The sequence below is a fragment of the Molossus molossus genome, unplaced genomic scaffold, assembly GCF_014108415.1.
Source record: "Molossus molossus isolate mMolMol1 unplaced genomic scaffold, mMolMol1.p scaffold_m16_p_11, whole genome shotgun sequence".
In the NCBI taxonomy this organism is placed as follows: domain Eukaryota; kingdom Metazoa; phylum Chordata; class Mammalia; order Chiroptera; family Molossidae; genus Molossus; species Molossus molossus.
In genome coordinates, this window is record NW_023425346.1 from 32,477,409 (window position 1) to 32,502,457 (window position 25,049).

General features: G+C 42.4%; 1 protein-coding gene across 1 annotated transcript in view; it reads left to right on the plus strand.

Moving 5' to 3' along the window:
• LYPD6B (LY6/PLAUR domain containing 6B) overlaps positions 1-25,049 on the plus strand; it is a 73,810-nt gene that overhangs the window by 38,829 nt on the left and 9,932 nt on the right. Inside the window, exon 3 of the mRNA XM_036254759.1 lies at positions 23,609-23,761. Coding sequence (XP_036110652.1) covers positions 23,647-23,761 — 115 coding nt within the window. The 5' untranslated portion in view covers positions 23,609-23,646. The remainder of the gene's footprint in view (positions 1-23,608; positions 23,762-25,049) is intronic.

Here is a 25,049-nt window from a genome sequence, read left to right on the forward strand (position 1 = left end):
TATTGTACCATCATTCCATCCCTGGGATAAATCCCACTTGGTTGTGTTGAATAACTTTTTGATACATTGCTGGATCCAATTTGGTAATATTTTGTTGAGGAGTTTGGCATCTATGTTCATAAGGGATATTGGCCTGTAATTTTCTTCCTTTGTAGTATTTTTGTCTGGTTTTGGAATTAGGATTATGCTGGCCTCATAAAAAGAGCTTGGAAGTCTTCTTCCCTCTTGAATTTTTTGGAATAGTTTGAGGAGAATGGGTGTTAGTTCTGTGAAGCCGTCTGGGCCTGCGCTTTTGTTTGCTGGGTTTATTGATTACTGGCCTCAATTTCCTTAGTTGTTATTGATCTGTTCAGGTTTTCTGAATCTTCCTGGTTGAGACTTGGAAAATTGTATGATTCTAGGAATTTGTCCATTTCACCTAGGTTGTCCAATTTGTTGGCATATAATTGTTCATAGTATTTTCTTATAATCCTTTGTATTTCTGTGGTGTCAGATGTTACTTTACCTCTTTTGTTTCTGATTTTATTTATTTGGGTTCTCTCTCTTTGTTTCTTGGTGAGTGTGGCTAAAAAGGTTCATCAATCTTGTTTATCTTTTCAAAGAACCAGCTCTTAGTTTCATTGATCGTTTGTATTGTTTTTTGTAGTTTCTCTGTCATTTATTTCTGCTCTGATCTTTATTATTTCCTTCCTTCTACTTACTCTGGGTTTTTCTTTTTGTTCTCATTCTAATTCTTTAAGTTGTAGGGTTAGATAGTTTATTAGAAAATTTTCTTGTTTCTTAAGGTAAGCCTGTAATGAATGGTATGAAGTTCCCCTTGCATATTTTTTAATCAGATTGTTTTTTACTATTGAGTTGTATGAGTTCCTTATATATTATGGGTATTAACTTCTTATTGGATATTGATTTGCACATTATTTCCCCTCATTCCTTAGGTTGCCTTTTCATTTTGTTGTTTCTTTTTGCTGTGCAAAAGCTTTTTTAGTTCCCAATTTAAAGCAGTTGAAAATGCCCCTCCAGTGACCTCAGCCCTTCTGTGACCTTGAACAAGGCTCTCTGTCTTGCTTCCTCATCTATCTGTGCTTGGGATGGGACAAGATTAGTGGCTTTTCAGTTGTTTAAAACTCTGGAACCCTTTACCCAATTGAAATTTTGTAAAAATACTTTAATAAAGTCAGTTTTACAAAATTAGACATCTTCTCATTTAAGTATGGGTGAGGAACCTAGCCTCCCCTTCATCTGTTAGCACTCCAACAGGCCTGTTGGGCCACTCGCAGGCCAGCCTGATGACAGGCTGACTGAGGCAGGGAGCCACACTAACCCAAGGCCTGGAAATGAAGGTCTTATTACCTGTGTTAATCCTGAATTCTGGAGACAGCATATTTTAAAAGACTTAAGTCAACCAACCTAAAATGGCTTAATCCATCATAAATTTGTAAGCACCATATCCTTCTTTTTTATATGCCCTGTTCCGTGTAACCAGAGTATTTTTCGCTTTGCTGTTGCTCAGTGATGTGCAAATGAATGTGGGCTATGAATTCTGCAAGCATACCCTCCTCAACTCAGAACTCTGCCAGGCCTTCCGCCACCCCCCTGGACTGCAGAAACGCAGCACACTCTTTGCCCCGCACCTTCCACGCCTCTAACCCTCCGCTACAGGAACACCACGTTCATTTTCTTAACCTCTGTATTGATCACGTCAGTCTCCTTCAAAAGATAGCCTCATTGTTTACAAGACCAAAACTCAGCTCCAGACTCTGACTTATTGAAACTCCATGATTATTTTATTTTTCTATCAGATCCCATTTCCCACTTCCTTCGAATATACATCCCTTTTCAGGAGTCATTCTCTCCCAAATCTCTACTTCCAAGCCGTAATCCTGCTCTTCGTCCTTTCCTCGTGAAGACCCTGCATCCTTCAAGTCCTCTCATGTCCTTTCTCTCCCTCCTCTAATACTCAGCCAGGAGGCAGCGTGATGTTGAACAGGATACAGCACCAGGACCACTAACCTGGAGTTCTGCCACTTATTTGCAAGATGCCCTTGCCTAAGCCCCTTTCCTTCTATGGGTCACAGTTTCCTCATTTGTAAAATGGGGTTAATAATAAAATATCTCCTTTGTCTACCTCACTGTGTGGTTGTGAGAATGAAAAGAAATACTGCATGTGAATGCACTTTATCTAATTTATGCACTCTTTATCTTTCAGGTTTTGTTCTTAAATAATAAGGTATTATTATGAGTTACTATCACTTACTGTACCCTATAGCACTTGTTTTCATTATGAGTCACACTCTGCCCTATACTCTCTGCACTCGTTTCATGCATTATATCTAGTCTCACCGCATCTTTAGGTCAAAGATTTTTCTTATATTGAAATATAGCTCTAGTAGAACTCCACAGTGGTTATCATAGCGCTGGTAGGTACTTCACGTGGATTTGTTTAATAGGATTTTGATCGCTGATATTTTCCGAGGACCTACTATTTTTGGTGTGCTGGCAGTAGAGGACATTTAATTAAGAAGGAGACTTGAAATTCTGGCATTCTCCCAACGCGAGATTGAAATGGTATACATTTTTAAATGGACGTGGAAGACCTTGGAAGCAGGGTAAATAAATTCAGTGAGATACTCTCTCGTAAACGAACTCAAGGTACAATTCAGTTCCAGGACCAATTGTAATGAGTTTGGCAGTCAGTCCTCAGCCAATGTAGCTTTTAAAAACCCCGTGGGTGTTCACAGAGAACGGAGAAAGTCCTAGTCAGTGAGGGTGCTGCCCACACAATCAGAACTCCACTGAGGAGGCTGCTTCAGTCCAAAAGAAGCCAAAGGTCCCTTTACTGGCTTCAGGAGGTTACAGATTTGAACAGTACACATGGCTTTGCATCCAACTTTTTCCTAGTCACATATGTGCCTGGAATATAAATTCTTTTTTTAAAAAAATACTTTTATTAATTTATTTTTGTTACAGATGTTTCTCCTTTTCCCCCCATTGACACCCTCCTCCCCAACCCCAGCTTTGTTGTCTATGTCCATTGGTTACGCATACATGCATATAGGTTCTGTGGTTTATCTCTTTCCTCCTCCCCGCACCTCCTCTTCTGAGTGGAACATAAATTCTTTTATTAAATTATGTTCATTGTAAGAGTGAATGCTCTTAGTGCTCCAGTATGTGAATGGAAAATACTTCTTTATGTTTGTGAAAATTGTTTCATTTTGGATCACAGGGAAGTATACCAATTTTTTAGATAACTCGAATACCTTCAGGAAAATAAACGTTGCGATAAGCTCACTGTGGGCAGCGGCATGTTGGGTACCTGCCCTGGAGACTTCATTTGCAGCGGCTAAGCTGGTGGAGCGGTAAACTTGATCCCTCTTCCTACACCAGGACTTAACATGTCTATTGTAAATTATATTTCTCGAAGAATTGAACTTTGTTGGAAGGGTGACATTTCTGCACCAAGAATTGGGGCTATAAGGAGCCATGGAGTTTGCTGAAAATTCTCCAAGTACTAGTTTACAATATGGAAACGGCGTCAACGTAATAGCTGAGCAGTGTTGCAAATCTAAATGCTCGTCTGCACCCATTACTTTATTCTGGTGATATCTGGGGAAAGGCTCAGCCAGCACGCTTCCCTTCTTTTCTTTTTTCTTAAAGGAAAAACATTTTTCCTGAGGTATGTCCTCTACTTGGCCAAACTAAATGTGTGTAGATTTGGTCTTTGCAGATTTGCTTATTTCTGGGAGCCTCTCTGCATGGTTTCAGCGTAAATACTATGCTTTATTACATCCTATGAGCTCCAGGAATCGCTAGAATTTTTAGAGAAGTAAATGTAGTAGATAGAGTTAGTAACGTAATCCATTGTCCCACACTAATGGCCCCATGCGTGCCATTGTACATGGAATGCCTTCATCACTGTATTTAATTCATTTTAGGGCATGGACCATGTCTTGCTTAAGTTTTTATTTCTAGTTTCTCATAGAGTGAATAGTAGATAGATGTTCAAGAATACTCATTAAATGAATGGACGGAATATGCATTTCCATTTAAAAAGCTGATTTGAGCCCTGGCCGGTTTGGCTCCGTGGTTAGAGCGTCAGCCCACAGACTGAAGGGATTGGTTTCAATTCCCAGTCAAGGGCACGTACCTTGCAGGTTTGCCCCTGGGCCCCAGTTCGGGTCGTGTGAGAGGCAACCAATCAATGTGTCTCTTTCACATTGATGTCCCCCCTCCCCCCCCCGTCTCTTCCACTCTATCTAAAAATCAGTGGAGAAATATCCTCGGGTGAGGATTAGAAAAAAACCCAAAAAAGTTGATTTGATTAATACTTTCTCAGGTAAGAAAAACCCCGAAGATAAAGTTGGTTTGATGATGCCAAAACAAGATCCTTCTAATCCAGTGCTCAACATAATTACCTACCTGAAAGGAAGCCAAATACGTGGGCTGCGCTCCGTGGCCATGCTACAGCTGTGGAACGTGGCCGGTTTCCTTGGATCTGTCCTGCTGGCCCCAGTGAACCCGAACCCAGCTCTCTAGCTCCCATTTCACCAGCTACCAATGCTGAAAGGTATAGAAAGTTAACAGTCTAAGCAGGGGTGGCAGTATTTTAACATACGAACAGCTAGTAGGCCTCATTAAGGCATTACATTCCTGAGGTTCTGGTATTTTCCTTGAAGGATTTCATAACCAAATCAAGCTTGTTAGAATGTTGATTTCTGCTGCTGTTTTCCTGCTAGAAGCTCCTGTAATGTCAGTTTGCTGCTTTTCTACTGGACTTCAACCTCTGTGTCTTTCTCATACAGACTTGCAAGCTTTACCTGTCTTCAGTTAATGGTAAAGTACGTGCTGAGTACTAGCCAGTCTTGCCAGCATTCTCGTTTACGTGTAGTATGTGGTACACACATTCCCTACACAAGTATTTTCTTCTTCTTCTTAGGAAATAATTTCATTGTTCCATAAAGTGCTCCTTAAAAGAAAACGTGACTTCGTTTTCACACCTCCTTTCTTCATGCCACAGTGTTCAGGAAACATGGGTCCCTGCTCTGTGCCAAGACCATTGCTAGAGATGAGAGACTACACCTCCTTCTGGGGCCTTGCATATGGTGAGCAAGGTAGACAGACTCCCGCACACACATTATTCTTCCCATCGAAGAATCTGATGTCCTGGTCTGAATGGTGGCGTGAGCTTCTGGGGCACTCCAGGATTAAAGGCAAGGTTTCCTCAGTGGACCAATGAAAGAAATGGAGAAGAATCGTGAGGGTCTGAAGCCCCAGACCTGAACAATCTCACACTGACCTGGAAACAGCAGCGGTGATTGCCATCTGCTGACGTACCCCCCAGGGACAGGGAGCAGCGTTCTAGGCCGGCCCGGCCTCCCGTGAGCAGAGCTGGAAAAATATCCCTGATTAGAGCAATTAGAGCGACTCCCTGAGCCGGTTTTGAATTTGCTTAATCACACTCACTTCACTGAACTATGGTTTTGGCTTCGGGAGTTGGGGAGGGGGGGCAAATTGGGGAAAGGAAAGGAAGCAGTTAGAGAGGGAGAATTCAAATTGATTCTCTTCTCTAGTCACTTTGGAGTTGGCAGCAAAGAAGACAAATGACATCAATGACCAGGTGTAAATATAAGGAGGCTGATTTGGAAGATGGGTCCTTTGAGCCTTGTTTGGGTGAGAATCGTTGAGATCACAAAAGGAAGCAGCTGGTAAGTTCCGGAAACCTTTTTGTGTAAGCCCAGAATTTGAATAATGCACTAAATGGAGTGGAGTGTATGGATTTAAATATTTATGGACAAATGGCTGTCATTTCTTAGCCTGCTCTGCCATGGTCCCATGACTTGATACAATTGCTTTTAGATGATCATTTTCTAGATGCTAGAAAGGCGTCAAACAGAAGATGATGAGGGTCACAGCAAACCAAAGAAAATGCAGAAGAGATTATTATACCCCAAATATAGTCATCATAGTCAACTATATTTAAGAAGTTTTGAAAGCAGTGTAGTATAGGGAATAAAGTGGGTGATTTGGGATTGGACCTGAATTTAAATTCTATGCATGATTTATTAGCTTTGCAACCTTGGGTAAGTTATTTATCCTTTCTTTAAGCCTCAGTTCCTCATCTGTATAGTGGGGATAATAATGGTACCCACCTCACAGGGGTGTGGTGAGAAATAAGTGAATTACTGATTCTAGGTGCCTGACACCCGTAAGCCCTCCAAGAGATCTAACACCCAGACCTCCAAGAGCAGGACTTTTGTTTTAAGGACTGAAGCAGGGACAAAAAGATGCTCCATAAATATTGATAAAATAACTCAATGAATGAGTGTGTTTAGTTCACTTAGAGTGTATAAATTGGATTATTTTATGAAGTACATTCATTTTAAATGTGGTAAGGTATAAGGAAGGAACTACTGGGTGAACATTTTGGGTGTGGCAAAGGTGTATTTTTCAAATTAGTGGCCAGGAAAATGTTTGTCCTCTTATTTCCCACCAGGGACACACAGTTTGATGCCATTTGCTTCCCTAAGATGACATGACTTGGGGGAGCATATTTGTAACATTCCAAAGGCCTCTTCCTGGCCCAGTGTTCCTAGTTCCTTTGCTCTCCTGCTTGTATAGTGTTAAGGAGAGACACTGTAGGAGACAGACAAGCACACATTTCAGCTGTTGGTTATAAACAGTTTTCTGCCATTTACTTCCATAGCATGACAGTTTAATATCCCCCTTGTGAGAGAGTGGAGGCTCAGAGGTTCCAGGTCCTCGAGTCTAACTGCATGGATGTCCTCCCCTGTGAACAGGCCCCACCCGGGGTCTCTTCTAAATGCTCTTGTCAAAGTGAACGCCGGCTGGGCTGTGTGTGGCGTCTGCCCCTGCTTCCCGGCGGCGGTGCAGGGCCTGGCGCAGGGCGGGGAGAGGGACTGACGTGCTCTGCCGAACCCTAGCCTGCGGTCAGTCCTCAGACGTGAGCTATGAACAAACTTCGGCCTTCGGAGGAAGACGTACACATTTGCCAAGGAAAGGAATGCTGTTCTGGGACCTCCTCACTACAGGGTTATATAAATCATTCAGCACAAGTAAAATCGAAGTTATGAAAGTAAATAATTTCCATTTGTACCGCAGCTAATTAGTCTAAGGAAATGGTGACAACATATTCTGTAACTTCTCAGGAGGTAGCTCTGGCAGGCTGGCTGCAAAGGGAGAGTTTTAAACACCCTCTGAGGGGTCACATGCAGGCAGCTAATACTTCTTGAGTTTGTACTGTCTTTCTAACGTTATTCTAAGTGCTCGAGACATATTAACTCACTCCCTCGAGGTCATTATTTTTAATTATTTTATTTTTACAATGAGGAAACGGAGGCACAAAGAGGCTAAGTAATTTTCTCAATGCTGGTCCCAATTCTTAGTGCTGGATTCTATATGTAAGGACACCGAAATGCTGCGAAATAGCCCAGTGTGGGGAAATGCTGAGCTTGTTCACTCAGCTAACGAGCAGGCATTTCCGCTCCTCCTGTACGTGCACAAGGAACCGCAGCGTCCTCTCCTGGGGGAAATTGCCCCTTTTCGTAGATGAAACCTTCATGCCAGGCATTAAGGCAGAGACTTTCCAGGCCGCTGGCTCTTGTTGACATAAAAGCCTGAATTTGGGATGTCAGAACCTTAAATGGAGTCACAGGAGATGTTGAGCTATTTCTCATGTTTCAAAAAGCCTCACTGAAATTGTTTATTTAGGGGCAGTAAAACCATGTGGCTAATGAGTGCATAAAAACTATATTTTTGGTACTTGTCAAAGTTATATATATCATCTTAATGTAATAGTTTTGTTATTTCATGTGATTCAGATACTTTTCATGCTAATTACTCATTTTTGATCCTAAACATGGATAAATATCTTCTACATACCATTTAGATAAATCCTCTAAACATGGACTCCGGGGTCTGGAGTGGGAGCAAGATAGAGATGGACCTTGGGGATGAAACACTTAGCCCCTAATGGTCTACGGTATGAGAGATGTGTTGCTCATAGTCAACAATGACAGTGTACTGGAATGGACATGCCCCTTCTGTTGTGCAGGACGGTAGTGCTTCCTGGCTGTTTCTCTTCCTCACCTACACTCTTAATCTGTTCTTACTGAGCTCTCAGGGGGCTTTACCAGTGGACTTTGCAAAACATAAATAGGATGGTGAATTGTCTGATACTCCCATACCGACGCCAAATGATGCACTTCAAAAGCAAATATTAATGCTGTTTTGTATATCTGCTCTTTGGGTTTTCCAAGCCCCTGGTCCATGAGAAGGAACAATTGAGCTTTAACTATGTAGTGGGTCAGTTAACAATTAACAATAAACTATAGAGTCAGTTGAATGCTTTGCTCTAATTTAATGAATAAGTTATGCATTCATACAGATCAAAAATCAAAACAATGAAATGAGTTATACTCTGAGAAACCTCCTTCCTCCTGCTGTGCCCTTATAGTATATTTTTTACACCTGTCCCTCCAGGTACAGGTCATCACTTTCATTAGTTTCCTGTATATTGTGTATTTATGCATCTATAAGTAAATACATATAGTATTTTTTATTTTATTCCCTAACACAAAAATTACATGATATTCATATTTCTGTATCTATACCCATCTAAATCTATATCATAGAACTTTTTCCCATCAGCATATAGGGAGCATCCTCATTTTTTAATGGGTATATGATAGTCCATTGTGTGTGTGTGTGTGTATGTAGATATATGTATACAAACATACATATAACTCCTTTTGATGGCCAGTTGGGTTGCTTCCAATGACTTACTATTACAAACAGTGCTTCATTGACTATCATGACAACATATCATTGTATATGTATGCATGCTCTCTGTAGAAAAATCTCCAAAAGTGAGATTTTGGGTCAAGAGTAAATGCATTTGAAATTTTAATAATGTCACCAAATTGCTCTTCAGGGGTCACATTCACACCAGCAACAAATGAAAATGACTACTTTCACAAGGTCTCCTCAAAAGAGAAGGTTAGAAAACATTTTTACCTATCAGACTAGTCAAATCTGGAAGTTATAAATTATATTTTTAATTTACATTCCTCCTACTTGACAAGACGTTAACTTTTCTCATGATATTTAAAGGTCATTTTGTTTATTTTTCTATGAAATGTCTATTAATGTTTTATGTTAATTTTTCTGTTGGGTTACTAATCATTTTCTTATTGACTCTTTCCATATTAGTGATATTAGCCATTGTTTTGTCTGTGCTATAGGTTGAAAATATTTTCCCCAGGTTGTTATTTGTTTTAACTTTGCTTATGTATTTTTTTGATTTTGGCCATGCAGGGGTTATTGTTATTTAATATAATTGGATTTATAAAACTTTAATTTTATAAAAGGCCTTTCCCCACTTCATGGAAGTCACTTGTATTTCCTTTTAGTACTTTTTAAAAAACATTTATTATGAAAAATTTTAAGCATACACCAACTAGAGAAAATAGTATAATAAACTCCAACTACCCATCATTCAGCTTCAATAATTAGGAATATGTTGCCAATCCTGTTTTACCTAGTCTTCCATCCATTTTATGAATATTTAAAGTAAACCCAGACATCATAGTATTTTCTTTATAAGTACACCAATATATAGCAATAACATGTAAGGACTGTTTAGAAGATACCCTCTATATCATTATTACACCAAGAATTCCTTAAGATTATCTAATACCATTCTGTGTTCATATTTTTTTCCTTCTGGGACTTTTATGGCTTTGTATTTTGTGTGTACACTATGAAGTATGTGCCCAACCTTATATTTTTCCTGGCCACCCAGTTGTCCCAACTCAACTTTTTTTTTTTTAATCCTCACCCGAGGATATTTTTTCCATTTTTTGTACAGATAGAGTGGGAGGGAGAGAGAGGAAGGGAGAGAGAGTGAGAAACATCGACGTGAAGGGACACATCGAGTGGCTGCCACCCGCACGACCAACCAGGGCTGGGGACAAACTGCAACCGAAGTATGTGCCCTTAGCGGGAACTGAACCCGGGTCTCTCCGGACCGCAGGCTGACGCTCTAACCGCTGAGCCAAACTGGCCAGGGCCCAACTCAACTTTTTAAAGTGTATGTTTTCCTTCCTGGTTTGAGAAGCTACCTTTAGCATATAACAAATTGCCATGTGTATTTGAGTATTTCTGGACTTTCTATTCTGTTTCATTGGTCTATTCATATGCTAATGTTATACTGCTTTAATGACTGGGGCATTAGGGAATACTTGAATGTCTATCAGGACTAGTCATCCCCCAAATGGAATAGTAAATCATCTATTCCAGCTCATGCTGTATAAAAATGGCAGAAATTTAGAGTTTATAATCCAGCCTCCTCAGGTCAGGGGTAGGCCTGTTGATTTAGAAATCAACATGGAATAGTACTGAAAATGTGAAAGTGAACGTGGTTCCTAAGGAAAGTAGTAGTAACAACACACACTGTAGGAAAGTAATAGTAATAAGACAAAGGCGTGAGACCCAGGGCAGTTCCTAATCTGAGAGGAAGGGGTAGCAAAGGACATGGTTGTGGTGGGTGAAGGTTGCTTCTCCCCTGGAAACAGCCAGTCCTAGTTCTGTTTGGCGAAGTCAGAAAGGCCGACGGTGGAGAAGGTTGTAGTGTTTGCTGCCTGCCTGCCATGGTGACCCACAGAGACATGCGGCGAAATGTGTGCAGTGTGTCGAGGAGGCCGTGTGTCATTCCGCTCTGGGCAGTTCACAGGCCTGGACAGGCAGTAAGCACGAACGCCGAAGCCGCCTGTGCGCTGGCTTGTGTTCGAGGATGTGAGAGTGAGCCTGGCCGTGTGTTCCCCAGGAAGATGGATGAGTGCGTAGCATTCTCAGCCTCTGCCGGAAGACAGAACTAAATCTACATAACGAGATGTCTTTACCAGAGAGATGACTTCTAATACAAATTATTGTGGGAAAAGCATGCAAGGTATTTAGCAGTGGCAAATCATAACACTTTTTTTCCCTTTGAAATGCACATGTCTGCTGGACTCTGTCTACACCTTCACAGAAGGCCAGAGACTGATGAGGTGGTCAGAGGGTGGGGCCTGGGTTCCGGAGTGGGGGGACAGGCCAGACTACTGCACCGTGAACTCGTTCCCCAGCAGACACCCTTCATAACCTCGGGTACAGCCTGTAGCCTCCTCATTCCCCGTTTCCTCCTTGCAGCCTGCAGTGAGCACCCCACACTTACCTCACAGGGATGTAGGAACAAGTAATTAGCTTCAGATGGGAAAGTTCTTTGAAGATGAGTCATGTGGTATAGTGAGGGTGCCAATTTGAGGCTGCAGAGCCATGAGTGGGGTAACCACCTGCTGCCCAAACCCAGGCACCAAAGGGCAAACGGAAATTGTTCCGCCTCAGAGTCAGGGGAATGGACTTAGCAAACTAAATGAACGGGTGAAGTCGACCTTATTTAAGCATTTCTTCGACGATTACTTACCAAGAGGCTCTGCTGTGCAGAGCTACCGGGGGTTGGCGAGGAGCGACCTGCCCTGAAGTGCAGGCTGCTGAAGTGGGGGAGAGCCCGGAGTGTGGCTCCGTGGGCTGGACGTCACCTTTGCCGTCAGGAATGTGTGCTGCGTGTTGGTCATGGTGAGCCCACATTCCGGCTTACTCTGAGTAATAAGTCGGGTCATGGTACGGCCTCAGTCCCCTCCCTTTCCAGGTGCCACCCTTACCAAATCCCTAAGCTAGTCTTCTCCCTCTCGGGGGCTTGCAGTGGAGAGAAACTTTGTGTCCATGAGCAGCAAAGAAATAGAAACGAGAAAAATCCCTCTTTTGGCCTCTTTGACTTCTGGTAGATGCCACAGTTTTCAAAAGAACATTCAAGGTGTGCTTTATTTTAAGCACAAGGTAAAAGGCACTCTGTTACGCACTATCACAGAACACTTTCTCTGCCAGTAAGAAGTTTTATGGTCTGGAAATTGGTACAGAATATGGATGAGATCTCAATGTACATTTCAAGCTGAATTTTTTTCCTCTCCTTTCAGGTGTCCTTGAGTGAGGGTAGCAGGGAATTGGAAGGAAGGAGGAGGAAAGAAAATTGATTAAGAAATATGAGTCCATGTAACCTCAGAAGGTGAAGTAAAGGGCTTCTCTGGGCCAATGAGGTTACTAAGAACATTATCCGCGTAGGAGGGTGTGGGACGGCAGAAGATGAGAAGTAACCAGAGAGTAAGCAGAGGGCAGTTCAGGAGAAGTCATGTAAAAGTCTAGTCTGTTTCGTGAAGTATGAGACTTTAGCAAGATTACAGGGCAAAGCACCACTGCATTAATATGGGGTTCCCATATTAATGATAGTCCATATTAATAGTTAATGATGTTAATTCATTTTTCAGTGAATGTATTACAGTTGAATAAAGGCACCCCTCTGTGCAGATATTTATAGGCACTGGTAGGCAAGCAGAGGGCACAGCCTTGACAATGCCAAAGCCCCAGGCTGTGCCCGTGGCAATATGTATTCTTACGTTCTCAGCTCTTTTACTGAAGTTCAAGAATCTTGCCTGTCTCTCTACTTGTTTAATGAAAGGAGCCGAAAAAACTGGATTCTGGTGGGCTTGCAGTATTTTCATTCGATTAGAAAATATTCTTTAGCTAGATGTATCTTCTGGTTAATGTAGTCATTTTGTATCCAATGCCTTCATTCTTACCCTGAATGGTTTGTAGCAGAAATCCGATTGTTGGTTTCCTGTACAGCTAGAAGAGACACTTGCTCTTACACTTTTCTAGGACAGGGGCGCTGCGGCTCCACCCCAGCTGGCCCTGTACCAGCCTGTATAACAGCAAGTCATGACGCTTCGGTCCCGGGGGCTCTTCTCCGGGCCAGATTCAAGGCTCAGGGTCCTGCAAGAGCCAGATGGCATATGCAGACTGGTGTTATTTGAGAGAATTAGTGAAGGGCTGTCTACAATAGCGTGGGCTGGATTCAGGGAAACCAGTAAGGTAGTACCAGACTCCAGAGTTAGCAACAGAAAAGAGCTGTTCCTATCCCTTAGGCTAAAGGACAAGGGGAGAAAATGGTCACCGGAGTGCAGGAGATGGTCGCTGTGGAGCTGAGGGAAGTGATGGCAGCCTGGCAGGAATCAGTCCGAGGAATACATTCCCCAGGCTCACTCTCTTCCCTCCCTCTAATCTGCAGTTCCCACCACTGGCCAGACGGACTGGAAGCCAGTCGAAAAGGGAACTCTGTGAGTGGTCTTCACAGGTTGGCTTCCCAGGGCACAGACAGGGTGAAGAGGGATGGAGGGTGGATCATGGTTTTTTTTTTAACCCTCATCTGAGAGGGGTTTTTTTGTTTTTTTTTTCCATTGATTTTTAGAGAGAGTGGAAGGGGGAGGGAGATCAATCAATTGGTCGCTTCCCGCATGCACCCCAACCAGGGCTGGGGATTGCAACCTAGGTACCTGCCCTTGACTGGGAACTGAACCCATGACCCTTTGGTCCATGGGCTGGTGCTCTAACCACTGAGCACACTGGCCATGGCGTATCTTGAGGGGCAAAAGGCGAAAGCCCAGTAGGGTTCACTTCCCTGACTAGGATGGTTTGGGAAGATCCTGTGGTTGTAGCATATTGAAGGCCCAACAATAGTGTGTGTTGAACAACACGTGAAAGTGTTAGGCCATCACTGGGAAAACCTTAAGTTGCTGAAAACCGAGTTTTCACAATCTCCGTACAAATAACCTGGAATCTAAATGAGTAATCACAATGGAAATGGAAATTCTGTTGGTGGGAAAGATGAAAAAACTTTTTCCCCCTAAATTTATTTATTGGTAATGCCTGCAAGTGTGTGAGGCACTTAGAGACTTTCAACTAATCTCCACGCAAGGACTGGAACTTTCTGTGCCCAACCCAGTGCTAAGCAAGGAAGGACAGTCTATGTCCCCAAACAAACCCCAAGTTGTTTTTTTTTTTTTTGTTTTTTTCCAGAGACTAACCCATGGGGAGCAGTAGACACAGAAAGGTTTAATGAATGAAAAGTACTAGAACTGGGCCTTCAAAGAAGAGTGGGAAGTATGAGGAAATGACTCGTGAGAGCACAGAGCCTGTTGCTTTTTAAAGCAACTTTATAAGAACAACTGTGTATATGTATCACTATAAACAAAAATATACATTTGTCAGAAAGCAGATGAAAGAGAATGCTTAACTTAGGTGTAACTTTGTTCTTACATATATTCTGGAGTAATTTCCCTGAAATTGGTCTTCAGCGGCATTTATATCCTTCCCTCATGTATCCTCAGATAATCATAAAATTTGAGAGCTGATAATATGTATGTTGAATTTCAGTCTTAAATCTAGCTGCATATTGCATTACCTTAATGATATTGGCAGGTAGGTAATCCACAGAGAAACCATAAATAGCTATATTTAGCTTTCTAATTGATTCAGTAATTGGACAATAAAAACAGCAGTGGGAAGGGACCTGTCATTCATTCTGCTGTAAGTTCCACCACAACTCTCTGCAAAGTAGATATTTAATATCTCTATTTTACTGAGGGGAAATTTAGTTTGAGAGTGAAAGAGGGAGTAGGTCTAACGAGTGACAGAGTCAGAATTCATACCCAGGTTTCCTGCAAACCTAGAAAGGACACTTACCACACTTCGGGTGCCCCCAAAGGCCGTTCCCCCCTCTTATACCAGGCAGCATTTACATCTGACTTTAACTTGGTGGGACTGTGAACCATTGCTTAAATGTCGTTTTTCATGTTGCAATTAAAACACTACTTAATGTCCATAATTTTTCAGTTTCCTCTGGGAATATGAAATTATACACACATATATCTTTGTATATGTACATTTCCTCCTCCTCCAAGTGGTAATAGTGACGATTTATACAGCAAGTGACACGCTGTAACTTGGGTATAGATGCAGAATGCAGATGGTTTTTATTAGGGTTGCTTTAATAAGCTTGTCGCCTTCCAGAGAGTTCTTGGACTAGTTGGTTCTGCATTTTGTGCCTGTGTGAAAGTCAGCACGCTCTTTTACCGCAGAGTGCAGTTTATGGCTGGTTTTTAAATGACCTCCTCTTTCAGAATGATCCCCGCCGACTTGTTCTTTACTTGTGTAATATATTTTTAGATTCAGAATCAAGAATAAAGTTGAGCTGGTGGAGGCTCCATAAACAATGGCCAGTGCCACAAAATCCTAGGACACAAGGAAGACCGCAGGACGAACGCATAGTAACGTTCTGCTCCCGTAAGCCCTCCCAATTGCAAGATAACCGTGCGGTGCTAAAAGCAGCTGCTGTGGTTGGTAATACAATCTCTCAAACAGAGCTCTGGGGACAATTTACAACCTGGCACGTAGCGCTTAAACAATTCATTCAATAAAATGTGTGTGTATATGCAGATATACACATTTACATATATTATGCATGTATGTACATATATACATACACACACATATAACCAAATGAACTTATCGCTTAAGATTTCTGCATTGGTACAGATGGTCTGTCACATTAGACTATATACAGAGAGAAACACATCTGTATATGGACTTTGTTTGTATGGTCAGTTTTCTATGTCAGTTGAGACTAAACGAAGTCAAAAGTGCTAGCCATTCCCGACACACCCAGTGACCCTGAAAGCCAAGTGTTCTCAGTTGGATCCTGCGTGCCGTGGACTAGAGAATGCCTGCCGGGGTGATACTCTTCTCCACTCAACAACTAGTGAGTAACGGCTCCTTAGCCAGCTGTCGGACATCTCAGCCTAGACTTCTATCATGAGAGCTTTGATTGGCTATTAAAAGAAATGGGTTCGGTAAAGCTGGCAAGGCTATGGGACATAAAAACGCTGTCTCCCGTGCCCAGCTCGTCGCCACTCGGTTTATGTCCGTGCTGTTCCGCCAGTGAGGCGCTCGCTAACAGCACCAAACACCTGTGTGCCTGCTGCTGTCCAGCGATGGATCTCCCCGCCAAATTTAAAAACACCCCTCTCCCATGGGGAAGAAAACAGTCCCTCTCATTTGCCTGCCCAACAGCGGAAACATCTCTATTAAAATGATGCAGTTGGCTTCTTATAAGACGTAGCCAGATGAAGGAGGCCTGCGTGTTGTTTGGTGCTCTCCAGCTGGTAACACACAGAGCCCGTTGCATTGAGAGCTAAGTGACAGAGTTTCCCTCCATTAAATAGTGAGACTGTGTGTCCCATGTGTGTCCCCTTGACTGCTGGAAGCCCAGAGCGAAGGCTGACACCACAGAGGGACAGCATTCATTGGAGGGCTTAGGAACCTGATTCTCCTCCCATCCAGTTTGGTTTGGGCCCCGTACTTTGAGAGCCTTCATGCACAGGTGACTTGGCGTCAGCACCACTCATGGAGCAAACTAGGTAAAAATGATTCCCCCTGTGCGAAGGATACTCAGATTTAATCAGTTAATATGTTTTTATCAGGTTCCTACATTTGTCCAAATAGTTCAAAAAAACTTCACAAGCCAATCTTGATTCTTTTTAAAAGGAATCCAGTTGTTTTTTATTTTTTTTTAAGGCATTCAGTTTCCAATTCCTAGACATCTAAGCTTTTTAATCTTGTTCCTGTGGACGTCTTACCATTTTAGTCCTTTGGTGTTATGAAAGCCTTCTCAAAAAAGGTGTAAACGCATATCTTTGACAAAAAAGAGCTGAAAAGGTATTGCTTTGGAAGTATCTTTTTCTTAAATTTGAATCACATTTAAAAATTTGTCTTTAAGATTGATTAGACTCTTTCTGCACCCAAATTACATACGTATGGGCCCTGTATTAATTTGTGATTAGATTTAAAGTCAATTTGTGGAGTGAAAATATTTTAATATTAGCACTGTTTTAGACATTATCTTTGATCAAGTTGCACATGGTAGGACAAATATCTGCCGTTAGCACTGCAAAATGTACAGATATGTTTAGAAGTTAGATACTCATTTCTGTGAGATTTTGATCCTATGATTGGTAACATTTTTTAAAAGTTTGTGTTCTTCAAAACAGTATAGCAAGAATCTGAAATGCTATGGGAATGCTATATTACATTTATGACATTTTATGGCATAATTGGAATGCTTCATTATTGTTCTTCCATAAAAACTAATAGAATATTAGTCATCTACTCCCACTTCCCACTTGGTTGCAATAGAGAGAATTTCTGAATCCTCTTAAGAAATGAGTGAATGGAATTTGACCCTGTTTACCAGATTTCATCCAGCTAGTATGGAATGGATTAGGACAACTATGTCCGTTGATCTGGTCTTTATTCTCCTGCTAATGATAATGAAGAAGCAGGGAGGGATGGAAGGACAGGGGGAGCAGGCACTTAACGTTTCTTGAATGCCATCTAAGTAAAATGTGCTTTACATATATAAATGCCCTCAATCCACACAATGACTTCGGAAATTACTTACATGGCACTAAGTCTCACTTCTCATATTGGCAAATGGGGACACTACTTTTTAACTCTGTGATCACCTGATTAGTAAATGTAGAACCAGAATTTTATTCTGAGCCTGTTGTTCTCCCTCCGCTCAGAGATGATTGTAGTAACTCTTGGCAGTCACATCTCACCAGTGGCTGGCATGGACTTTTTGGCTCCAATAATGCATGAGAGCATAGCGACCGTGTTCCTGTCGTCACTACCGTACACAAAGTGCTTAGCACGGCACCTGGCATAAATGCATGACATAATCACGGAGAAGCTCTAAGGAGAGGTCGCATCATGCTTTTATTTTCCCTATTGAATTTTGTTGTCCAAACACATGTTACTCTGAAGATTATGTGTTTTCATATGAAAATGATGGATTAAGCTTAAGCTACATGTCTGTCTCATGTTTTTCTTTAAGCACTTAGAAATATTATAGATTAAATACCTTTTTTATTGATTTTTTTTTAGAGAGAGAAGGGAGAGAGAGATAGAAACATCAATGTGAGAGAGATACATCTATCAGCTGCCTCCTAAGCGCCCCCTACTGGGGATGGAGTCTGTAACCCAGGCATGTGCCCTGACTGGGAACAGAACCGGGACCTCAGTCCATGGGACAACACTCAAGCCGCTGAACCACACTGGCTGGGCTAGATTAAATATCTTTAAAATGAAAGGAACTCATATTTAAACATAGAGGGACAAAGAACTCTTCATGTACCGGAAATAGAGAATCTGTCAGAGGAAGTATAAGCTGAAGCCCTAGCAGCTGAGCTCTCACTGTCCGGGCAACGTTAGCAGTGGAGACCTCAGTTCCCCTGCAGGAGAAGGAGCTGGAACAGTCTCAGCAGAAGTCTCATCAGCACACTTCCTGAATTTAATGGCAACCAGAACATTTCCACTGGCCAACCTCTCCTACCAGCCAGAAACAAGTGGACCATCCCTGTGGTGGAAAGTCAAGTTTTCTGGTAAATTTCTCCTTTCGAGAGGAGTGTTTTCAACTATTCCACTCTTTTGGAGTAAAATTTCAGCACTCATTTTTAATTTCCGCTTTGCCTTCTATTCTCTTTATAAGGGAAGCCAGGCCTATTAAAGTTTGTCATTAACACGTCTGACTGTGGGGTAAGTGATGCTTGCGGGAAGGTGTGAATGCGAGTGTTGATAGACATGTTGGACTTAGCAGAGCGGCTGCCTTTGAATTACCTATTTCATCTGTTTTATTGGCCGTTAGAGTTGGCCTTGTGCTGCTGACTCATTTTTAGCAATGTGCAAGAGATGCCAGTATTTACTACCTCCGTAGGCGTTGTCTTTTTCAACTCTCCTGAGCCCATAGTTTCTTTCTTATCTTGGACACCATGTCAGCTCCTTACTGCCCACGACCTTTTTTCCTTATCAGAAAGGTGTTCCTTATGGGTCATAGCTGTTGGTTCTTCCCCCAAAGTGTTCATAGAGTATCAATTTCTGTGTATGTATAATGATAATGAAAGTCAAACTCATTAAGCCAAAATAACACCCAAAAAAACCCCAAAAGTGATGTAAGTCATTTTCCTACCCCCCAAAAAATGTACGATGTCAAGGATGTTCCCCTTCCCAAGACCCTGCCAACGCTCCACATTTCCTGTGGAAGTGTAACACACCACACAGAGGATGAGATGATTACTGTGGCTCCAACCTGGGAAATAGTTGTGTTTCTTGACCAAGTGCCATACAGGTCCTTTACTCTGGGCTGTAGTGGGCTAAAGACTCAGGTGGGGTTCCTAAATGTTCAAGTCTGGCTACTCCCCATTCCCTGGGGTAGCACTACAGATGTGCCTTGCAGAAATCTCTTCCCTCGGGGGGTTGGGGGGTGGGGCGCAGGGAGCACAGTGCATTCTGAAATGAGAATTAATATACTTTCCAAAGACAGGGCTTATAAAATAAATGGAAGGCCAGGACTGCTACCTGGGCAAGGTGGATGACAGTAATGAGCCCCGACTGGGGAAGAATGTTTTGAGTTTGAAGAGTGTGGACCAGATACCTCATGTATATGTGGAACTTTCTTAGTGTCACAATATGAAAACACTTACATTGCTGGAAGCTGAATCGTAACAGCTGTATTCCGAAACAGCAAGAAGCTGTTGGTAACCATTACGTGGGTCTCCGATGCCTTTGAGTTACTTAACCCAGGGGGAAAATATGTATAGACACAGAGTTTTGCAAATAACCTTAAGGAGTTCATAGGTCGCCCCTCCTCTCAATGATGGTCCAGGAGAAAGTACCAGAACGCTTTAGTCTAACTTGTGTTCGAGATTTATTTCGCCTTCTGGGGCAAAATACAAGCTCTATTGTAACCTTGTTCTGCAACAGAATCTGCAGTGAGAGCCTACTCAGCAGTCTCCGCAGATACTTTTTAGTTCAGAGTCTCCGTGAAATGATTCCAAATGTAAAACAACGTTCAGCTACTACAGTTAGTCATTTGCTTTTTCATGATCTGAATGTCTTTTGGTTGTGAAAATAAAACAGTCACGTCTACACTGAAAAGTGGATAGAGATAGATATCGGTGCTTGGGGGGAAAGCAGGATATGGTAACAGACTAGAAAGCATGCTCTGGAAAACAAGACATTTTTATTTAGTGTTTCCCTTGTTCGACAGGTAAAACCTCTGTAGTTTGAGAGAATTCTGATGTGAAAAAACTGTGCTGTTGTAGTTAAAAATGGAAATGAAAATGCATCTAGTCTAAACAGAAGCAACATTCCCCTGGTTCACTCGTTTTCGAGCGCAGTAGGTAGAGCGAGCTCTGTGGACGTGTTCTGAGAAGCTGCTGTATCTCAGCCTGTGTGCTGGGACCTTTTCACATGTGGCTTCTCACCTTACTCTCCTCAGTTGTACGATGGTTATGGTCACCTGCTTCCTCTAGTTTTAAGGAATGGAGGAACCAAAGAGCAACTCTAACCCTCGGCTTTGTTGTTCATTCAGTTGTTTTCAGATGGTCTATCATCCATTCACTTTTTCACTTAGAGAAATGCGGTTTATCTGAATTCTCTGTTCCTCTGTATTCACTATTATTTGCCTTCCTGTATTCCAGTACCTAGAAATAGGGCTAGCAGTTTGGGATCAATCACTTGACAGAGACAAAGCATTTTTCTTATTTTTCAAATCCAGATGATCTCAGATTAACCGGTGTCTTAGCTTTACTGATCTGAAATCCTCGCGTGGCCTGGAGGTACCCATGCGCCCCGCCCCCCCAGCTTTGTCTGTTCCCCATCTCAGCACACTCCAGTCACACTGGCTGCTTCCTGAATTCCCCTCAACAGGGCACTGTTCTCCTCTTAGGACCTTGGTTTCTGTTCCCTTGAGAAGAAACTGTCCAAGCAAAGAATCATTTAATTCCCTGTTCAAATGTCACCGAGCAGAGACACAGTAGGCTCACCGTATATGTAAAATAGCTCCTTTTATTCCCCAGCCTATCTCTTTATCATGTTTCCGCCATAAAATTTATGACTGAACTGGTTTTTTTCATATTTATTACCTGTCTTTTCCTTCTAAAATGCAAACTTCATGAGAGCAAAGACCTTGTTGGGGATGCAGTGATATAACAATGTCTGGGATGCGTGAGGTATCAATGGCATGCCGAATGAATGAACGGGCGTTTGTCTCACACTGAGATCACATGAGAAAGACTGAAGGTTCTGATTGCAGACGGTTTGGGGATTTGTTCATAATACCAAGTGTTCACTTAGAAGCAGCAAACTGCTGAGCACATAGCTAATTAGTTCAAGTGCTTTACATGTATTCGCTAATTTAATTCCTACAACCCTATGAGGTAGGTAGTATTATTACTTCCGTTTCATAGATGCAGAAATTGTGCTACAGGGAGATTGAGGAGCTTGCTTGAAGCTACATGGGTAGTAGGCGTGGAAGCAGGTGTCCGAGCCAGGGCTCTGTACTACCGAATAGAGGTGCTCAATAGACACAGCTTTACATGCGCCCGCACTCGGCTGAGCGCTTTGTCCCCACGTGTCATTTAGTTCTAACTTCTGCACTGAGGTAGGTCTGTCCTTATGCCTGTTCTACAGATGGGGAAGCTGAGGCTTGGAGAGCTTAAACAATTTTCCAAGGTCCCATAGTTGCTTAGGGATGCAAAAGGGACTTGAATGTAGACAGTATGAAATCTGTGATCTTAGACGTCATCTCCATATTATAAGAACACTTTACATTGCTCCTGGAACACAGTCATTTTGAAGTTTGTAAAGGAGGGATTGGCACCCACACTCTCGGACTCAACGGGTCTTCACTGGTGTGAAGAAGGGGTATCCATTACTTGGCCGCAGATTCATAATGAATACAGAACAGTCCAACTCAGAGACATGAGCAGGAGAAGCAGAATTTGTATCAGTACAGCCACTTGTCTCTAAGGTATAAAATAATTGGCTAAGTGTGTGTTTCTTCGGGAAGAGCCTAAGAATGGGATTTAGAAATCTAATAACTGTGAAATGTCCATTTCAGTTTCTAAAATAACCAGGGTACAATTATGTATATATTTATGTGTCACTAGGTACTGAGCTGAAATGCGGTGTATAAAGTTTAGTACTACTGTTTTGTGAAATTTACCAGTTTTTTTTTTAGACCCTGAGTACTTCCTTCAGGACTTGGAATGAGATGATGTGGCTATATTTTGTCTAATAATCAATTCCATGTCCTCAAGGAGGCATTTTCAACCACACATGCAAAACCAATATACTCACAACACAAAATGGGGAAGTAAAAATCTAGAACCCATGCATTGTTACTCTGGCTTCAAACAAAATATCCACATGAAGGGTTATGCTCGTATATGTGGAGATCAAACTTTTTTCTTCGAAGAACTCCCTAAACCCATGGAAACCAGCTGATTCAGCAGGAAGAAAGTGAGTTCAGACAATACTGTTGATCTCTCCGATCCAGCATTTTCACAGAACTTGTATATACGTACTCTTATGTACACGGTCCTGTGTGACCCCATCGGAGCTTGCGTCTGACGCTCACCCTTCCCCAAGCGTGTGGGCAGGGCGGATATTATTAAGCCACTTTACAGATGAGGAGATTGAAGTTACTAGAATTGAAAGGGCTTGCTCAAGGTCAGGCAGCTAATAAATAGCAGAGCCAGCACAGCACCTGAACCAAAGTCTTTGGATCCAAGTTACATACCTTTTCTGCTGCCCACACCTCCCCCTTGTCAAAGACAACTTGTCAGTGGCACTGTTCTAGGTTCTGAGCATTAAACCTGAAGATTTTCTTACCATCAGGTCTGCTCCTAGAAGGCAGAACCTATGGCACTTAAGAAATAATACATTTTGCCCTGGCTCGTATGGCTTGGTTGGTTGGGCCTCATCCCATGCACCGAAAGGTTGTGGGTTCCATTCCCGGTCACATCAATGTTTTCTCTCTAAAAATCAATGAAAATATTTTAAACGAAAAGAAAGCATATATTCTACTCAGGGTTTTGAGCATGTCTGTCGTTTTGTTGAGTTTCAGCCCTGCCTATGTTAAGTCGATGAAATCAGAGAGCAGTATTTATGGGCTAGAACTAACATGATATGTTTTTCAGTCATTCAGACAACTTTTATTCTGTTTCCTCGGGCAGCTTGTTTGTATCCCATGCGACAGAACCGGCAGGGATGGCATTTCACAGGGACCCGTTTCTCCTCTCCGTGTCTGTGCGCTCTGGGATCCAGCAGACTCGTTACTTCTCAGACTCTTTGTCCTTTTACCCACTGTCTTTCCTCCTGCTCCAACTTTTATTGTCTCCTCCAGGTTTTGAAAGCGTTGCGAAATTTCTCGACCATGAGCGTGTACTCAGGGAACGGAATGGACAGATAGCGGCTGAACACGCCTCCGAGCCTGGTTGTTGAGAGAGGAGGTGATTCAGCGGGGTGGGCCAGCCCGAGGCAGTGGTGGGCCGGGGCGCAGCCGGGCCAGTCCTGGCTGCTTGTTCCTCGGGAGCCCGAAGGGCCACGGGCGTCCTCTGGAACCCGCTGGCCGGTACAGGCAGTGAGGGCTCAGCTGCCATCTGGTCAGAAAGAATCCAGTTCACACCCCGGTACTGGCCCTACGGAACAGGTAGATGGTTGGATACATATTTGAACAGTCAGGCTTTCCAAAGAGAAGCACAATGTCCTCCTTGTTGACATGTAAAATGCAGATGAACTCAACCATCCTCTCTTTTCACCACAGATAAATGAGTTTGGGACGTCCCCAGACCCCGGGTCAGAATGCTGCCCCTCTGGCATGCGCTAGCTGTAGCAGTGGTCCAGATCTTTGTCTTCTCAGAAACCCGGGCATTTGCCAAGAACATCAACTTCTATAACGTGAGACCTCCTCTCGACCGTAAGTAGTGCTTCCCATCGAGGTTCATGACTGTGGGGTCGTAGTGATCATTCGCAGTTCCTGTTCCCACCTATAGTAACTTTGCCTTTTCCAGAAAATTTGGTTTCTACGTAGTAGAAGACAGAAACTCTCCACTACTTCTGAAAGGTGCTCCGTTTCTGTAAAATGCATTGGCTTCCTGCTGAAGTCTCAAAAGTTCTTGTTCAAAACAATCTCCTGAGCCCTGTCCCTAAGAATGGCATAGCAGAGGACATCCAGTGTTCTCTGTTCCTCTGCCTTGGAGAAGGGCTTGGGCTGTGGGAAGTTTCTGCATCAATGATGTATCCTCTCAATGGCCATTACATTTTTTTAAATCCTCACCTGAGGAAATGTTTTTTAAAATTTTTAATTAATTTTTAGAGAGAGGAAGGGAGAGAGAAACATCGATCGATTGCCTCCCGTATGCACCCTGACAGGGGATCAAATCCACAACCTTTTGGTGTATGGGACGAGGTTCCAACCAACTGAGCCACCTGGCCAGGGCTCAGTGGCCATTAACAATTTTGAAAACAGATTAGTATGTATGAAATTTGGAAGGAAATACACTTGGATTTTTATTAATATTATGCATGTTAGGAAAGGCTGTAGAAACTTAACTTTCCCACTAATAATTTAAAAATAAACAGCATACATTATCTATAGAATATATATTTTATATATATATATGTATGGGCATATGTGCTTGTATCCATATTCCCTCTCCCCTCCTTTCTTTCTCTTCAGACACGTAAAACTCCTCTGATAAACTATTAGAGAGAGGTTGTCACAGATACAATTTATTTGGTAGAAATGCGAATGGCTGTGGTTTCCACACCTGGAAGATTATCAGAATCATGATAAATGCCTTTAAAACTATCCATTCCCGGGTCCCTTCTCCAGAGATTCAGTAGTCAGGAGGGTGGGATGTGGGATATAAATTATGCGCCCCCCCCCCCGCCTCTTCATATAAAAAAGCTCCTGATACTACTGATACACAGCCAGGTTTGGGGAACCACAGTCTTCATACTACTGCTAAATGAAGTCTGTATAATTACTGTTCTTGACTTTGTACTTTATTATTTAGGACATTCAGTGTGTGTGTGTGTGTATCCACATATATGCCACATACATACATATACACATGTATACCACACACACCTTGAACTGTCATTTGCTATATACTTCTAAACTGGTAATAATTGTGTCCTGATAGCTTAATGGTAAGCACAGACATAGTTTTTGTAAAACCTAAATTATTGACAAATGTGAA